The sequence below is a fragment of the Poecile atricapillus genome, chromosome 1 (assembly GCF_030490865.1).
Source record: "Poecile atricapillus isolate bPoeAtr1 chromosome 1, bPoeAtr1.hap1, whole genome shotgun sequence".
Taxonomy (NCBI): domain Eukaryota; kingdom Metazoa; phylum Chordata; class Aves; order Passeriformes; family Paridae; genus Poecile; species Poecile atricapillus.
In genome coordinates this window covers 91063577-91080929 of record NC_081249.1, presented here as the reverse complement: position 1 = coordinate 91080929, position 17353 = coordinate 91063577, and the positions used below count along the sequence as shown (strand labels likewise).

The window sequence follows — 17353 nt, the reverse complement described above, 5'->3', positions numbered from 1 at the left end:
TCCAGCACAGTGTGTTTGCAAGCAACTGAAAGTTGGGCATGTCAGCACAACACAAAGCTGCCTGCACAACTGTGGGTTGAGTTTCGTGACTAAAATCCACGCTTTCAGCAGATACTGAGCTTTGAGCTCATTAATTCTGGGATTAATTAGGAGCAACATCTCCTGCAGACACTGCTTTCATAGGTTAAAGCTAGTGTAAAGGAGAGTCAGGACCAGGGAATCAGTCAGGCTGTGTCTTATGAGCACAGGTAGTTAGCAGCAGCTTCTACTCACTGTGAGTTTACTTATTAGCTAAAACAGGTCTTACCACCAGCATCAAGGATGTTGGAGGGCAGGCTCACTTCCTGGAATACAGTCAGCATTTCCTGGATTCAAGTTGTTCACAGGTCAAAAATAACTGCATTTCGAGCTTGCTTCTACTGTCTGTTATTGAAAACTGCCTATTTTTCCATTCACTGCAAAGTAAGATCGTACACAAGCTTTTCTCAGAAAAAATTGTTTATTCTTTAGTTACTGAGGAGACATTTGAAGAGAAGGATATAGGGAATGGCATTGCAAATACTGTCACCAAAACCAGCAGGATGTCAGGTGAATTTATTCTCCCAAATGTCTGACTTCACACACTTATAGGAAAAAAAACCCCAAAACTACCCCTCATAAAACCCAGAGAAACAACCATATCAATAATAAAAAAAAAAGCTTCACTGTTGCTTTGAAAACTGCGATTTGCACTTCTACCAGAAATTTCTCATGCACAGAAGAAACTGTGCAAGGTAAAAGGGTGAAAGCTGGCAGTGTGAGACTGTAGAGCCTGTAGTTCTTGCTCTTACGTCAGCCTGCCATGTAAATGGGTTTTTCTACTTCTATCAAGCTCCAAAATTCCACAAACCAGTCTTAAGACTTCCAGCAACTTTAATTAACCACAACTGCTTACTATTTTTGAAGGATGTTGCTTCTTGCCTTTGAAACAATGTCAGTTATACCAAGTGTCAAAGAATTTTCAAAACCACACTATATGAGACCTTTCTGTGTTGTTTAGTATTAAATTGCATGAGATGAATGGAGACCATTACACAAACTGGCAAAGTTTCTGGAAGCAATTTCAGACAGTTCCACCAGTCATTTTTTAACAAATATTTCTCACATTAATAACAGAAAATAGGACTTTGCCCAAGGAGGCAAACAAACTACACGTTTACTTTTACCACAATAACCACGACAAAAGATATCTTTGTGTGGAGAGTTGTTAAAAAGTTATTAAGACAGTATTATCCTGATAAATTCATTCAAGGTGGAATGGAGAAGGACACTTGCGTCAGGAATACTGACCCCCAAAAAACAACAAACAAACAAAACAAACAAATGCAAAAACATATAAAATACATCACTTTGGGTTAAGATTATTTTGGGATCAGTTAGTAACTCTTAAGGATAAATAAAAATTGCATGTATATATTACAAATAGACATGACAAAGTTTCTTACATCTTGAGTATTTTCTTAATAAATTATAAATATTTACAGACAGCAGTAGAGGTAAAAGTTCTAGGCCTACCAGACATTTGTACACTGTACAGTGAACAATCTGTACACTCATGCAGTACAGCTCCAAGAAGCAGAAGAAATTGTGGGAGTGGAAAGGGCATAAAAAACAAGAGGAAAGCAGAAGCATCTTAATCCTTGGTTACCAGTGTCAAACCTTCATGATTCTTTACACATACCAAGTTAAAAATGAACTGGCTTTCAACTGAATAATCAGCATGTACACATAAAGAAAAACACTCCATAGCTTGATGTTCTGAAAACATTAATGCATGGTGGTTTTCTTTTTGATTGTTTTTGAGCTTCATTATATAAATTATCTCAGTTTTCAAGTTTTTGTTCTAGTCTCAAGCAACTTAAAAACATACTATTATTTCCTAGAAATGAGTAGAAGTGAACTGACATTCTTAGAAAAATGTAAAGAGCTAAGGCTTAAAAAGTCTTAAAAGTTAAAAAAATATAAAAAGCTTTAGGAAAAGCCCAAAACTGTTGTTAATAGCAGCTTTGTTCCAGTGCAACAACGAGCTGAAATGTAGTTTTATCACAGAATGAACCACTGTGAGGAGATGATCAATTTGCCAGGCATCTGGCAACTACAGGACATAGCTTTGTCTAGAACCAAGACTAGAAAATGCAACCTTCCACCTATCTGGGCCTGCTGAAGGATGAAGGTTTTTTTCTGATTGCAAAAAGGCACTGATAAAAAAATGTGTAGAAAGCTGATCCATTTTTGATTTGTCCACATTCATGCAAATATATAAAACTTTGTAAATCTCTAAATATCAACTACAAAAAGGTTTGGTGTGTTAGTAGGGCACTGTTTGTTAAAACCATATACAAAACAATTCAAAATATTTTGTCCATGATTTGGCCTATTTGTCTTCAAACAGTAGCACTAGAAAATGAGGCTGTCCTTCCTGAGGAAAGAAAAACAGGTACTGGAAACAGTTCAGCCTGTCTTCAAAGTGTGTCTCGATGAAGCTATGTCAACTTCATTGCTTGTGGAAGCCCTTCAAGGGAAAAGGTGGCATCTCCTTCATCACTGAATTCTGCTGCTTCTCTTCCATATTTGTTTGGGCAACAAAGCAATTATCTGCTTATGCTTTAACATCTGAAACAAAAGAATAAGAGAAGCACACAGGTAAATTACTATGTATTTTCTTCTAGAGATTGAACTATCTACATGAGAATACTGCAAGCTTTAAATACTAATGAGGTGTTGTGAAGATGCTCCCCACTGTCACAACTCATAACAACTCATAACAGAGCAGGTACATGACCAATGATATTTGATAGCCACTAAACATTTTATCCAAATTACTTGCTTATGATAGGCACGTTCCTCTGTAACTGGACTACATTTAGAACATTTAGTAGTTACTGCCACCCACCTGTTAAGCAGCTGGTAACCTCTGAAATTGTTCTGACTCCATGACTTTGGATCACAGAATCAGGTAATTTAAGACACCACTTCTATTCAAACATTTTATGTCTATAATCTCGGTATGAGCTGTGCATCACACATACATGTGTTGCTGCTGCTATTTCTTCCACACAGTAATGTCAGGTGCTTTTAGAGTTTTCCCCTTTGAGGGCTGAAAATACAGCTCTTATTTAACAAGCAAGGAGACTGAAGGCAAATGGAAGTTACAGTGCAGGAAGTTCAAGACTATATGATGATACTAAAGAACATGATCAAAAAGCCAGTTTTGTGTGTGTGTGTGTGTGCTATTTTCCTGTGTCTGCGCAGTGAAAGGGTCTGAATATGAAATAGGGTTCTGCCACTTTACATCTTCAGGGATAAGCATTTCATACCCCTACAAAACACACAAAATGTTCTGTTCTCACATGGTTTGCAAGCAGCACCAAAGCAAGCACGGCTGCATCTGGCACCTCAGCATGACATAACAACAGACCAGTTTGAGACGCTAAACCTTTAAAGGTGAGGCAGGAGCAGAGTTTAGCCCAGCAAATCAGCACGTCACATGGACCAGGAATAGACACCAAGTAACTTCATTTGGCTTTCAGTATTACTCACTGTTAACTAACAGGATCTGACTCAGTTATTACGACACACCACAGCTTCCTCTGCAGCTACACAGCCTGTTCTGCTTCCTGGTTTCATGATCAATTCATCAGCAGTTTTGTCTGCATCACCGAGTCAGGTTTTTTATACTCAGTCCTAATTCCCTCCTACCCTTCCATTCATCCATGTTTCCTCACATCTGGAGATTTTTGCACACCTCTTTTCAACATTGTTTTCAGCAAATACCAGAATTTATAGATGTGATTGCTCGGCTGATAATTCAACAGAAGTATCAAACTTGGCAGAACAACTCTGCAGCAGTAAGGTGCCACTTGCTTTCACACTGCTGTGCATTTTGAGAATGTTTAAATGGATTATCTGCACCAGCAGGCTCCAAAGTGGGTGTGCACAAGGCAATCCATTGTGGTGCAGGGAAAAAGTATTTTCGCACCAGTAATAAAATTTTAAAAAGAATAATAGTATTTACTTCATTATTATAATATTTTGATTTTTTATTTTGTGTATGTTTTATAATGTATATAATACTTCAGTATGGTAATAATTGTATATAACTTATAAATATACATAAATTGGGTGTGCATGTTCGAAGTATTTTACTGATGTGTTAGACAATCACAAAAAGTTTGGTGACCACTCACCTACAATATGAAAAGCAGAAACCAGTATGAGATGCCCACAGTTACACCACTCAAGTAAGAACTGTATGACAGACAAAATGACATTTTTCCTTTTTTTTTTCCAAGAAAGGAAAATTATTCACAGTCAACCTCTGTGTCAGTCAGCACACTCCCAGGACAGAGAGCTTCACGCTCACATACCTTCTTTATTGCAGCTGGAAGAGTTGTTCAGGGGCTCCCCATTTCCACCTCCTGCATCCTGAGTCACTTCTGCAAGGATAAAGGAGATACTCAGACAATCCTGGACCTCACAACACTCTGTCTCTCTGCCCCAGATGGATCAAGAATAATCAGACTGAGATTTGGGCCATTTGTTTGGCAACAATAGTAACCCTGACCAACATGTCCCACTCCCATGGGATCACCATTCAGTGCCTCCCTTCTCTTCTCCCTTCCTGACTGTGCATTCTCTTCACAGTCCCTCACACACGCTGTAGAGGCCAAGCACAGGAAGCACTCAGCGCCTGTGGTGCCACCCATTAGGTGACATTTGGCAAAAGTCTCACTGAACGAAGACTGCTCACAGCCCAGGCACTTTTTTTTATTTATATATAATATAAATATAAATATAAATATAAATATAAATATAAATATAAATATAAATATAAATATAAATATAAATATAAATATAAATATAAATATAAATATAAATATAAATATAAATATAAATATAAATATAAATATAAATCTCCTTTGTTTATGCCATGGTCATCTGCATGCTTGGCCAGCAAGCTGCTGTTCTTCTTCTTCAAGGTGTCTGCTGAGAGATAAGACAAATACAGTCCCCTGCCTTGCTCAGCTTTGAGGTATGGCTCTATTGCACCAGACTGAGTTGCTAGTTACGGCTCTACATGTCTACACAATATAAAATATAAAAAAACCAAATATACACAACATTAAAAAGCTCCTGGAGAGCATCCAAAGGACGGCCATGAGGTTGGTGAAGTCTCTGAAGGGGAAGCCTTCTGAGGAGTGGCTGAGGTGACTTGGTTTGTTCAGCCTGGAGGAGAGATTGAAGAGAGACCTCACCACAGTCTACAGCTTCCTTGTGTGGGGAAGAGGAGAGACAGGAACGATCTCTTCACTCTCATGACCAGTGACAGGACTCAAGGACATGGCATGAAGCTGAGTCAGGGGAGGTTTAGTTTGGATATCAAGAAGTTTTTCCCCCAGAGGGTGGTTGGGCACTGGAACAGGCTCCCTAGGCAAGTGGTCACAGCACCAAACCTAACAGAGTTCAAGAAGCATTTGAACAACACTCTTAGAGATATGGTGTGATTATTGGGGTGTCATCTGCGGGGCCAGGGGCTGGAGCTGATCCTGATGCATCCCTTCCTACTCACCAGATTTATGATTCTATGAAGGAATCATGGCCAGTTTGCCTACTGGGTCAGTAGCACTGACTGCTCCCTAGAACAGGCCTTCCTGATTTACACCATTCTTAACTATCTGATTGTCTTTCAGGGCACTGTAACCCTCATTCTGGTCTGTCTGAAAAGAGACCAGAGAACAACTGCAGTCCCTCAGGAGCACACTCCTCCTCCCCAGCACAGGCCACTGCTCTGTGCAGCCCAGGGCTCAGAGCACACCTTCTCCTCTGCAAGTTAAGTACTGCTGTGCTATCAGCAAAAGCTCTGCTTGAAATTGCTTTGTACACACATTTCAGAGAAATATGAAATATGAAACTCACATTTCATAGCCTAGCCTACTATTTCCCATCCATAGAGAAGTGACTGCCTGTTCCCCACAGGTACTGTTGGGTGTACTGCACAGAGGTGTACTCCCCTTCCTGATGTTTCTATTCTATTCTGCAACAAAATAAAGGATTTAGTTTTCTGCATCTCATGTCCAAACTAACCTTTACCTATGGATCTGATTTTTCTCTTGCCTGAACAGTGTGTTTCCTTTCCACCTTAAGACAGGCATAAAATAAGCCTCCTTTTCCCATACCCATGTCTATGTATATGGAAATAGTTACACAAGGGATAACACAATTCTGCAGTGCACCACACCTTCACCATCAGCTACACAATCCCTATTTCTTCAGATGAAAGAAAGCTTTTCTATACCCATTACAATACATGCAGGAAGAATAAGCAGCAAACTCTGGGGGCTTCTGAATTTTTATGAGTTTCCTTTTCCTTATTGTCATCATAGGTGATTTTTTTTCCCTTATAGGAAAGGGGGACCAAACTTTTCCAAGCCCTTATTATCAGCTACTTGTGGAAAATGGTGGAAGAGTTAGTGAATGAATGAATCACTAGTGCAACCAACCAGGGAAAAAAACTGACATTTTTTCTTGACTTGAACAATAATGTTCATTTTCTTGATTTGAACAATGATGTTCAATTTCATCAGCCCTTTGGAGTTAAAAGAACTTCTAGAAAAAATACAAGTCCCAGAACTTCCTTGAAATTTACAGTGACTGAACTAAGAAGACAAAACTGGAGCTTTGCTTAACTGCCTGATGAATGCAGTCAAAAGACTTTCCTAAAGCATAAAGCAAGTGGAAGATTCAGCAGGCTTCATTCCTTAGAGAAGCACATTTCATCTCCCTAATACAAATTTTGCAAGTTGGTAAGCATCCCATCTCTAAATTGGTGTGCTGAGGCTCTTATCTTGCCTCTATGCTGAGTTCTGTTTCCATATATATGGTAAAATGCTTTGCAAACCCAGCAAAAGAAGCATCATTCTCATCATATCAAGAGGGAAGGTGAAGCCCCAAGAAGGTGTTTGCTCTGTGCTGTTTACCAAACACAGCCTCCAGGTCTTTCTGATTTGTCTTCTAGTGATCTACCCATCAACATTTACTGTTTCTAAGGCAATAGGTTCTTCTAGGCCAAAAGGGGAATAGTAAACTCTATACTGAGAACATGCTAATGTGGCTTGGACTGCAAAAGGCCATGTGCAAAATTACTTTCCCCCTTCGTGTTCCTCTGTTCTAGGGCTCCATCTCACTAGTTACCTGCTTCAGGCTCTTCATTCTCACAATAAACAATGTGTGAAAATGCAGCTGCAAGAAAACAGAAATCCTTTTCCTGAAACATGTATGGAAGTAGCACAACAGTCTGCAAAATATGCAACTCAGCCTTAAAGTGACAATTTCATTTTTAACAGATGATCCTGAGAACCACTATGTTATGCCACTTTAAGGACTCACAATTAATTTCAACTTCCCTCCAGCAACCACTTAAGGTCCCAGACCATGACCAACATTGTTTATATTTATGCCTACAACTTTACAAAAGTCTTGCTGAAGTAGATCTATTGGTAAAGCTGCACAGATCTGCCATAAAAAGCCAGAGACAGCTGAGAAGAGAACCTGCATCTACTTTTTTTACTTCATCTTTGTGTTCCACTAACACTGTAACTTTAAACCCTTCCTCTTTGCAGACCTTAAAGAATCTTTAATAGAAACATTCTAAAGCAAATTTAAGTGCAGTACCAAATGAGGTCTTTTGCAGGGGTTATTGGGGGGTTTTTCCTACCCATCCTTCTCCTTTTCTCACTTTCAGATTCATCCACAGTCTCGACTTCAGCAGTCTCTGAACCATGGGCTAGAACCACAGCTGTAACAAATGTAAGGCACCAGACTGAGCACCCTGTGAAGGCACACTGAGAGCTCAAAACACTCCAAGAGGACACTGAGCCTGCCACCTGATGCAGGAGCTTTGGCCATTCCCCACTAAAACAATGTTTGGTCTGGTAACAGAACATTTCTCAAGAATCTTCCCCTGCTCTCCCCAGTCTTCTTGACTGCCTTGGGGGTTAATTTTGTTTGGTTCCTAAAAACAGACCACAGTCTTAACAAAACTCATACATGTTAAAGCTAGAAAATGGTAGCCAAATTCACTCTTATGAAAGGGGCATTAGACTAAAGGAGTTGTACCCTTCCTTAGCTGCTCAGCATACAGAGTGATTTCCACACCCCAACACACAAGAAGCCAGAAAACAATGCAATCTTGCTGCAAATTAAGGAAGTAAAAAAACCCAAAAACTCTCCAACAAAACCATTAGGGAAAAAATCCACAACAAACCAAGCCAAAAAAAAAAAAAAAAAACAAACCAAAAAATCATCAGTGCAGATTAGAACGGACAGCAGAAGCCCAGGCAGAGATCTGGACAGCAAGAGAGGAATGACAGATTGCCCTACAGCATGCACTTTTCCAGCCCTCATTCTGAGGCCAGCCCCAATTCTCCATTGTTAGAAAGGTATCTCCGTTGTCACCTCCAAAGACAGCTGTTGACCAGGAAAATCTCAGATCATTCACTGTCAGTAACTTTGTCAGCCCCACTAACACATTCACTAACTGCAGGTCCCTATAATCATCCAATATTGGACCTGAACTGAGATTTTGAGTCTGCATGTGAACACTTTGAGAACCAATTCAAAAGCTCAGACCCTGCCATAAAAGGAAAGAGCAAATCAGACTCCCTGCTCCAACCAAGAGCAGGTGTTCAAAACATTAATACCCCAATACAGATTTCTTACCTCCCTCTGAGTTAGGCTGTTGTTGGCTCTTCCCAGGGAAAAGTTGCTCATGTTCTCCTATAAAGAAATGAATTTGTTTTAGAAAGGGGAAAAAGTAACTACACGGAGAGAAAACTTCTTTACCTCTCCGATTAAAGACTACACTGACACAGAATAAAAACTGACAATCCCAGACCAAGCACCAGTCTGATTTCCACACATTTGTGACACTCTCTTACCTGATCCATTCACTGGACTGTTATTCTGAGAAGTCCTTCTTCTTGTTTTAAGCTTAATTATACCTGCACAAAAATAAATAGAATACCTGGAGAAATTACTCAGAAATAAAGTATTGTACCTTTAAAAATTTGTTTACGGCCTCCATCCACTTCATCCCCCTCTCCAACCTCCCAACAAAAAAAAAAAAATACATTTCACTGAGAACATGCAACTGAATACTTGACTTGGAGGAAGAACAGAGAATGAAATACTGTTTTGAGGGAAAGACAGTCAGTAAGAGATCAACAGAATGGATCTCCTGCAACAGCAAGTGAGAACACATCTAATCAAATCTAAGGTGGAGCTTTAAAATTTTCTGATAATACGTCTTGTGCTTAAAACAGTAAACTTCTGCTGTTTGATTACACTTGTGCAATGCTTATCCTACCAAGTTAAAACAGGTTTATTTTCTTGCATGTTCAAACCCTCATTGTTTCAAGGGAAGCAACTGAATTGTTTTGATTCTAACTGATGATCAGTTTTGACTGACATTCTTTGTTCATTAACAGCTACAGCAGTGGTGTTTAACACCACCAACATGAACAAGGACATAGAAGGCACTTTCTGAAAGTTTGCAGATGACATCAAAGTGGGGAGAGTAGGGGACATGCTGGATGGGAGGGTTGCCACTCAAACTGACTTCAACAACCTGGAGAAACATGCTGGCAGAAAAGATGTGGTATGCAAAGGCAAACAAAGTCCTGAATCTCTTAAGTCACCCCATGGACCACTACAGGCTGGGCTCTGCCCAGCTAGGAAACAGCTCTGCAGGAAAGGACCTGAAAGCATGAAGAAGCTAACATTACTCAGAAAAATGTGGTCTTGCAGTAGAAGGCTTCCAAATACTGGGCTGTGTTGGCAGAAATGCAGTCAGCCCATCAACACAAATAATTCCTCCTCTGTGTTCAATATTTGGGACACCACATGTGGAGTACTCTCTCTAGTTTTAGTCTCCCAGTTAATGTAAAAACACCATCTTTCTGAACTTACTCCAGCAAATGTCCACAGGGCAACATGTCTAGGGACAGGAGCTGTGCAGGGAGGTGCTGAGACAATTGGGTTTGTTCAGCCTCAAGAGGAAGGATGAGAGGATGATGTCTAACTGCAGTATACAACTAACTAGAGAAAACAAAGGAAACCCCTCTCAGAGGTACAGAACAAAAAACCAGGAAGCAACGGCTACTGGCTGACAAAGGGCAATCCCTAACAGAAAATATCCTTCCCTACAAGAGTGATTCAGCGCTGGGAAATTCCCACCCTTGGAACTATTCAAAGTTTGACTGGACAAGGCCTTAAGCAACCTGATCTAGCTTTGAAGTTGGTCATGCTTTGAGCAGCAAGTTGGATGAAACTTCCAGAGATGTCTTCCCTCTTAGTTTATTTTATGATTCCATGCCAACAGAAACTAAATGGACACTGAACAGGAAAGCAAAAGGTCCGCATGCAATCTATACCTATTCATGTCCTGATCAGAATATCATCAATTAGTCCTTCCCAGATGGGAGATGCATCCACTACTCTTCACCCCGCATGTGGCCCCATCTGGAAGCCAACATGAATCTTCCAGGCAGAGCATGCATAGGATGAAGAAATGTATTCCTGTTTGGGACTCTCTCCAACACAAAGAGAAAAGATGGTGTACTCATCTTTGTAAAATCAGAAGACAATTCAACACAGAAGTCCAAAAATGTGGTAGAAAAAGATATACAGTGATAGCCTATAATTACTATTTCTGATTAAAACATCAGATTTACAAAGGAGATACTTGAAATCTGTGTAGGGATGGATCAAAAAACAAATATGGAACTCCAAGATGATGGCAATCCAGGCTTCCAGGAAGCACAGAAGGTCCCATTTATCAGCTGACCACACTGTGTTGTCAGATAAGACTTGGCATATGATATTCAGATCTGGTGTAAGTCTGTCCCAACAGTAAATGTGATCTTGAGGGCAGCTTTATAATGCTCTCAAAAGCTGTGAAAACACACTCAGGTAGGAACGGGTGAGGCGACAAATACTTGGTAAGTAGAAACACTGTAAATCAAACACCCAGCCTGAAGGAGAACGATGCAAATGCAAACTGCAGTGCTTCCTAGGACTCAGAGCCCAGTGTCAGAATGCAAGAAAGTTCAGTACATCATTTCCTTCAAATCTATTAATTTTTGCCTAAATTGGACTTATTTCTTCTACTGTTTTACAAAACCTTTGATGGTCAAAAATTTTCATACATTCTACAGAATCTCCGATAAGCATAATCTGGAAGCACATAAAGCTCAGTTAGGAAGTGTTATACGTACCTTTCCTGTTCAGGAATATTAGGCTTAATACTAGGATAATAGCTGCAGTAAGGACAAAAGCTCCTAAAAGAGCACCTCTGTTTCTTCTGTGAGAACTGTCTCCTTTAAAAAAAAAATAAAAAGAAAGACTGGTTAGTTAAAAAGCAACTGTATGATACACTAGTTCAGTGGAGATACAGTTCCAAATATGTTTTATAGCTATTTTTTAAAAAGCAACCTCAATAAATCAGTGCACCAGAGTCAGTTATTAGCAAAACCTGAAGCCATCTCCAGGACAGTTACATGTTAAGTACTGCATTTCAGTGAAGACACATCACCACTTGAAAGGCAATGGCTATTCCAATTCTTGGCTTATGAAAGGCTGAGCCAGATTTCAAATAAATGAAATTTCAGCAAATATTGTGTATGGGGTTTGCACTGCAAGGTTTTGATGGTTTTTGTGAGAAGATGCCAGAAGCTGCCCCATGTCAGATAGAGCTAATGCCAGGTGGCTCCAAGCTGGATCTGCTGTTGGCCAAGGCAGAGCCATCAGTGGCTGTGGTAGTGTCCCTGGGATAACAGTTCTAAGAAAGGGGAAAAACTGCTGGACAACAACAGCAAGGGTGAGAGGGGAGTGACAATACGTGAGAGAATCTGCCCAACAGACACCCAGGTCTGTGCAGAAGGAGGTGCAGGTGCTGGAGCAGAGATTCCCCTGCAGCCCATGGAGGACCCCACTTAGAACAGGTGGATCCCCAGAGGAGGCTGTGACCGCATGGGAAGCCCACACTGGAGCAGGGTCCTGGCAGGACCTGTGGCCCCATGGATAGAGGAGCCCACACTGGAGCAGGGTCCTGGCAGGACCTGTGGCCCCATGGATAGAGGAGCCCACACTGGAGCAGGGTCCTGGCAGGACCTGTGGCCCCATGGATAGAGGAGGAGCCCACACTGGAGCAGGGTCCTGGCAGGACCTGTGGCCCTGTGGAGAGAGGAGCCCACACTGGAGCAGGGTCCTGGCAGGACTTGAGACCCTGTGGTGAGCCCACACTGGAGAGGTTTGTGAAGAACTGTGGCCTGTGGGAAGGACTCATGTTGGAGAAGTTCCTGGAGGCTGTCTCCTGTGGGAGGGACCCCACAATGGAGCAGGGGAGAGTGTGAAGAGGAAGGACAGTGTGTAATGAGCTGACAGCTGTCAGCAAGTCCCATTCCCCATCCCCCTGTGCTGCTCATTGATACCATTACCAATATCAGGTAATGCTATTGGGAACAGAACTGAGTCTGGGAAGAAAGAGGGGGTTTCAGGGAAGTGTTTTAGATTTTCTCTTGTTTCTCATTATCCTGCTCTGATTTTGACTGGCAATAAACTGAATTCATTTTCCCAAAGTTCAGTCTGTTTTGCCCGTGATAGTAATGGCTGAATGACCTCTCTATGTCCTTACCTCAATCCATGAGGCTTTTATCATATTTTCTCCTCCCTGACCCACAGAGGATGGGGAGTGACAGATCAGCCTGAAGGGCACCCGCAGCCAGCAAAGGTCAACCCACTACCTGCCTCATTTCTAACAAGTTTCTCCAGTGAAGGAAGAATTCTCTACTAGTAAACCATGACAATTATTTTTGCATGAGAAATGAGAAATTTTGGCAATTAGGGACTACCTTATGCACCCTACAAACCAGATGGTTCCAAACATATTTTTACTCTGTGTTTAAAGAAAACCCCCTAAAAGTTCAAGCCTCAAGCTGAGGTCTGTCCCAAAGCAATAAGCAACAGGAGGAAAACCCTCTTTTCTATCTTATACCTCTCTGTGAAGGAGGAATGAACTGTGGCCATGGACTGTGACTCATGCACATGCTAGATGAGAAATTATTTTATCTTATGGCTACTAAGTAATGGCTGAATAGTTTCACTCCAATTCATGGAGAGCAGTATAAAGAGGACAAGTTGTTAGCATTAATTACATAAGGCCAGAAGGTTCAGAAGAGATTTTCTAAGACTTCTAATCTTTATTATTACTCAATCAAATCACAGCTAAAGGATTTATTCTGTGGAGATCCCCAAAAAAAGTGTCTTTCCACAGGGATCAAACTGTCATCCTCATACTTTTCACAAACTTTATACACACTTTTAGCCCACAAATCACTTCTGCTTTATACTCTTTAAATTCAACTTCCTGGGAAATCAAGAGAAATCTTGCAAAGGCCATGCTGTTTCCCAAACAAGCCTCTCAGACTTGTGTTTGCAACATGACACATTTATTACCTTTTCCTTCTGGCAGGCATTGAATCAAAGAGATTTCAGAGCTTCTTTCCGTTTGTGAAAATTTAATAATACATGTAGCTTTGGTGGTTGTATCAACATTCTCCAAAGGGATGGAAAGCTTCTGGTTCTGATAGCTGCGTGGATTGTTACTGAGGTTCCAAGCATAATTCAGGGGCTCCTGGAAATGTGCTATACAGTTTAATACAAGTTCATCACCGCTGGTGTTGCAACTTATTTCAGGTTCTGGAAGGGAATCTAGAAGGAGAGAAAACATTCTGTATTACTTTAGTTATAAACTATATAGAATTTCAGCACAGGACAAGGGCTGGAGCAACAAAAGCAGCAGGAGAGTGCATAGGCAGAAGTGTGGGGCTATGTCCACATGTGCATTAGAGAGAAATGTGTTTCTGAAAGTGACCTGACTTCTGAATGTGTTTGTGGTTCTCCCAGGCCTAGTCCAACAGTCCTCATGGTTCACCATCCATAGGACTAATCGACACACTGATCACATATATTGCCCAAAGACTGCTAGTGAGGCTGAGTAGATCTGCACAGAATGATGCCACAGATATTCAGGCATGTATAATATGCCCACAGGAATATATTTAATAGATACATAATGCCTGGCATTACCTGGTCAGTTTGCTCAAAAAGTTTGGCTGTCTACTTGAAAGTGTGACGTGCCATCTACACATGTCCTAGAAGTCATCCCAAGGTGAGTAATGATGGGCACACAAATGAGATGTCACCTTTGAAAGTTTGTTCAAAACAAAACTAGAGACAAAGAACAGCCCCCTCTATTTCTGTTTGCTTGCCTGGCAAATATACAATGCCTTTTCTACACATTTTAAAGTGAATAGTGGCTCACATTCTTTATGCAGTTCTTCCAGTACTTACCTAACACCACAAGTACAAAGTTTAAGTAGTGATCTTTCACAGAATCCCAGTACTGTAACTCATATGTGCCAGCATCATCCTTCTCCAAGTTAATTATAGTCAAGGATCCATTCTCCATAAGTACACTCCTGTTGCTGAGAGGACCAAAATATGTTGGTTTGTTTTGCCCTTCCCATTCAGCCACTTTGTCCTTGTTTTTCTTCCAGACAGTTTCCACTACTTTTTGGTCTGCTTGTACTGGAAAAGTAAAATTTTCTCCCACGATGCCAACTACGTCCTTACAGTAGATGTGTGCTATGAGGGGAGGGGGAAAAAAGAAGAAGTTACTTCAACAATTATTTTATAAAACACTGCTTGGCTAATGCCATATGCAATGTCAGATACATTCAAATTTAGGTTAGAAGTACATCACAAAGTTACAAACTAAGGTACACATCAGTCAAGAATTACCCAAACCCCGGCTGTCAGCACAATGGTATGACAGGCACAGCAAAATAATTCAGTTTCCACATTCTGGTCCCAAGCAGAGTAATTGCCCCAATGATCTTCCCTATCCTAAGCCCCTCTCTCCTCAGCACTTTCCCTCTGTTCACTTGAATTAGGCCTCCTGCCCATGAGCTGGTGAAAAATATTAAACGAAGAATTGTCACCACAAAAAATCTGTTTTAGCATCTCGTTGTAGTACACCCAGAGTGAAGTTCCTGCTGACCAAATAAACTGCAATTTTTCCAGTATGGATATTCACAGTTAGTAAAAAACACACTTCAGATGCAAAACTTCTACTGAGTCCAACGCACCTGCTCTGAAGTCATGGGGGTATTAGGGATTTCCCTTGAAAAGTCACTTAAGCAAGTTTATTTCACAGCCAATATACGTGAAACAGCATCCTACCCTCTGAGATCTAGCAGGGCTGTCAGCAAGGATGAAGCTGTTCAGAAACCTCCATTGCTCTCCGTTTCAAGTTAATTACATTCTGCTAAAAATGTCTAGGTGTTCAATATAAATAAATAAAACACAACAGAAGAGAGATAAGAGTTTTTTCCCCGATTTTCATTGTAAACAGCTACATTTATGAGAAAAAAAACAAACAGCTGATCTAACAGACAAAATCTTGCTGTAGGGAAGGGACCACAACCTTTAAACCATCAGCATCTCTGTGTCTCTGCTTCAGTCTTCAGCAAAGACCTCCCACTTCCAAATACCTCCAAATGGCTCTAAAAGAATTTCAAGATCACTGCCATGGCAGACAGGAACATGGACAAAACCACTTTGATATCAAGTTCAAGTTACACTTACATTTAGGAATCCATTTTGGTCCACAGTAGCTGGTAACTTTTTACTTCTAACTCGAAGGAAGGGCATGGTTAAGATGCAAATGAGGTCTCATATTAAGGCAGGATTCCCAATCTGCACCATGTAAAACTTCCCCTTAAACAGTAGCTATGTATGGTGAAACAAATATTACAGATGTCTACTCCTCAAGCCAACTGGTTCCAAGTGACAGCTAGTATTCTGGGTTTTATCTTTTTTTATTTACTCCTAAATGGCATCAGTTTAAGGACACACCAACTCCTATATCCTGACAAACAGAAGGTCAGCTAGACCTTCCTTTCCCACTGGCAAAGGACAGTGCTCGTCAGCTCTTCTTCCACACCACAGAAACACAGACTTTCTCTGACAGGACAATGAACACACACAATAGAAACTCACTTCCGTGTGCTTGGCTGGAGAACTGCACACACATCTTCTCCATGCCTTACTTTCTATGGAATATCCAATTTCCTTGCAATTTACTCATGAAAGCACCCTTCTCACACCACTGGAGTTGCAACTTCTTGTTGTCTGCACTTACAAAGTTGCCTTTTCCAGGCACAGGAATTGTAGAAGTAATCGGGGTAAGCTATCAAATCCCACATCTTGTCAACACAACCTACCTGCTTTTTTTGTATTCTACCCTGTTCAGGCAGATTTAAACATTTTACTTGAGCATCTCTTTCCACCTATCTCAATTAATGATTTCCAGAAGAAAAAAGAACTCACAAACTCCAGACTTTGTGTCTGGAGACCACAAGATTGCAAGATGCTGGGTAGGATGGAACACTGTTTTGATCTGACGAAGCCTGGAGTCTTGTTAGAAACCTTTGTTTATAAAGACAATTTCCAGGAGTGCATATTCCTCAAGAAGTCATCACTCACTGCCTAAGGACCTATAGTATTCCTAGTCTGGAGAAAAACTCCCTCCTCACTGTGAAAGTCTACCTCTAGAAGGTAGAATGTGTCTGTTTTGGCTCAAAGACACAACCAGGCTGTGGTGGCCTGACATGAGCATGAAGCCAAACCACAGTGGCTGTTGACAAGAGCCTTCAGCAAGGACAGCAGCTGCTTGCTGGGCACTTAGAACATGAACAAGGACAGCCACCACTGCTCAGGCAACCACTTATAACTTCCTATATTTGGGTGTTGATCCAGCTAAATGCTCCACGTCTTAACTCTCAGTTAGTCGTAAGTACTAGGCTGGAGTTATGAGGGCAAAATTGTTGCTTCTTCAAGCCCAGGAGTGAGACTGAAGGAAAGCAGAGCTGAGAAAAACCCACATTTTCTCTCCATGGGTTCTACATGGCACAGGGGGGCACTGCTGTCCTCAGCACGCTCTCTTCTTGCTGGCTGGTGAAACAAAGGCTTGGCAGCAAGGAGCTGATGTGCTCCTGCCCAAAGGCATTCAGGGCTTCCAGCAGCAAGACATGGAAAAGGTTATTCCTCAAGGATAACTGTCATCTCCCTCCCACCTTAAAACATCCAGTCTCTGGTTTTATTCCCTGCTTCACTGGTCTAGTGAAAACATGAAGAATCCTCCCACTCAGTGCCATCATCTTTGTTTTTTCAAAGAAATCATACAGAAATGCTG

General features: G+C 41.1%; 1 protein-coding gene across 2 annotated transcripts in view; it reads right to left on the bottom strand.

Moving 5' to 3' along the window:
* Nucleotides 1-495: 495 nt before the first annotated feature.
* CD58 (CD58 molecule) overlaps nucleotides 496-17353 on the bottom strand; it is a 23438-nt gene continuing 6580 nt past the window's right edge. Inside the window, exons 2-9 of one of the 2 annotated variants that reach the window (XM_058836518.1) lie at nucleotides 14449-14742; nucleotides 13552-13806; nucleotides 11313-11414; nucleotides 8976-9038; nucleotides 8758-8814; nucleotides 7754-7834; nucleotides 4407-4475; nucleotides 496-2652 (exon numbers count right to left, since the gene is read on the bottom strand). In XM_058836518.1, the coding sequence (XP_058692501.1) occupies nucleotides 2639-2652; nucleotides 4407-4475; nucleotides 7754-7834; nucleotides 8758-8814; nucleotides 8976-9038; nucleotides 11313-11414; nucleotides 13552-13806; nucleotides 14449-14742 (935 nt within the window). In that variant the 3' untranslated portion in view covers nucleotides 496-2638. The remainder of the gene's footprint in view (nucleotides 2653-4406; nucleotides 4476-7753; nucleotides 7835-8757; nucleotides 8815-8975; nucleotides 9039-11312; nucleotides 11415-13551; nucleotides 13807-14448; nucleotides 14743-17353) is intronic. The other variant, XM_058836526.1, reaches the window with a different exon arrangement.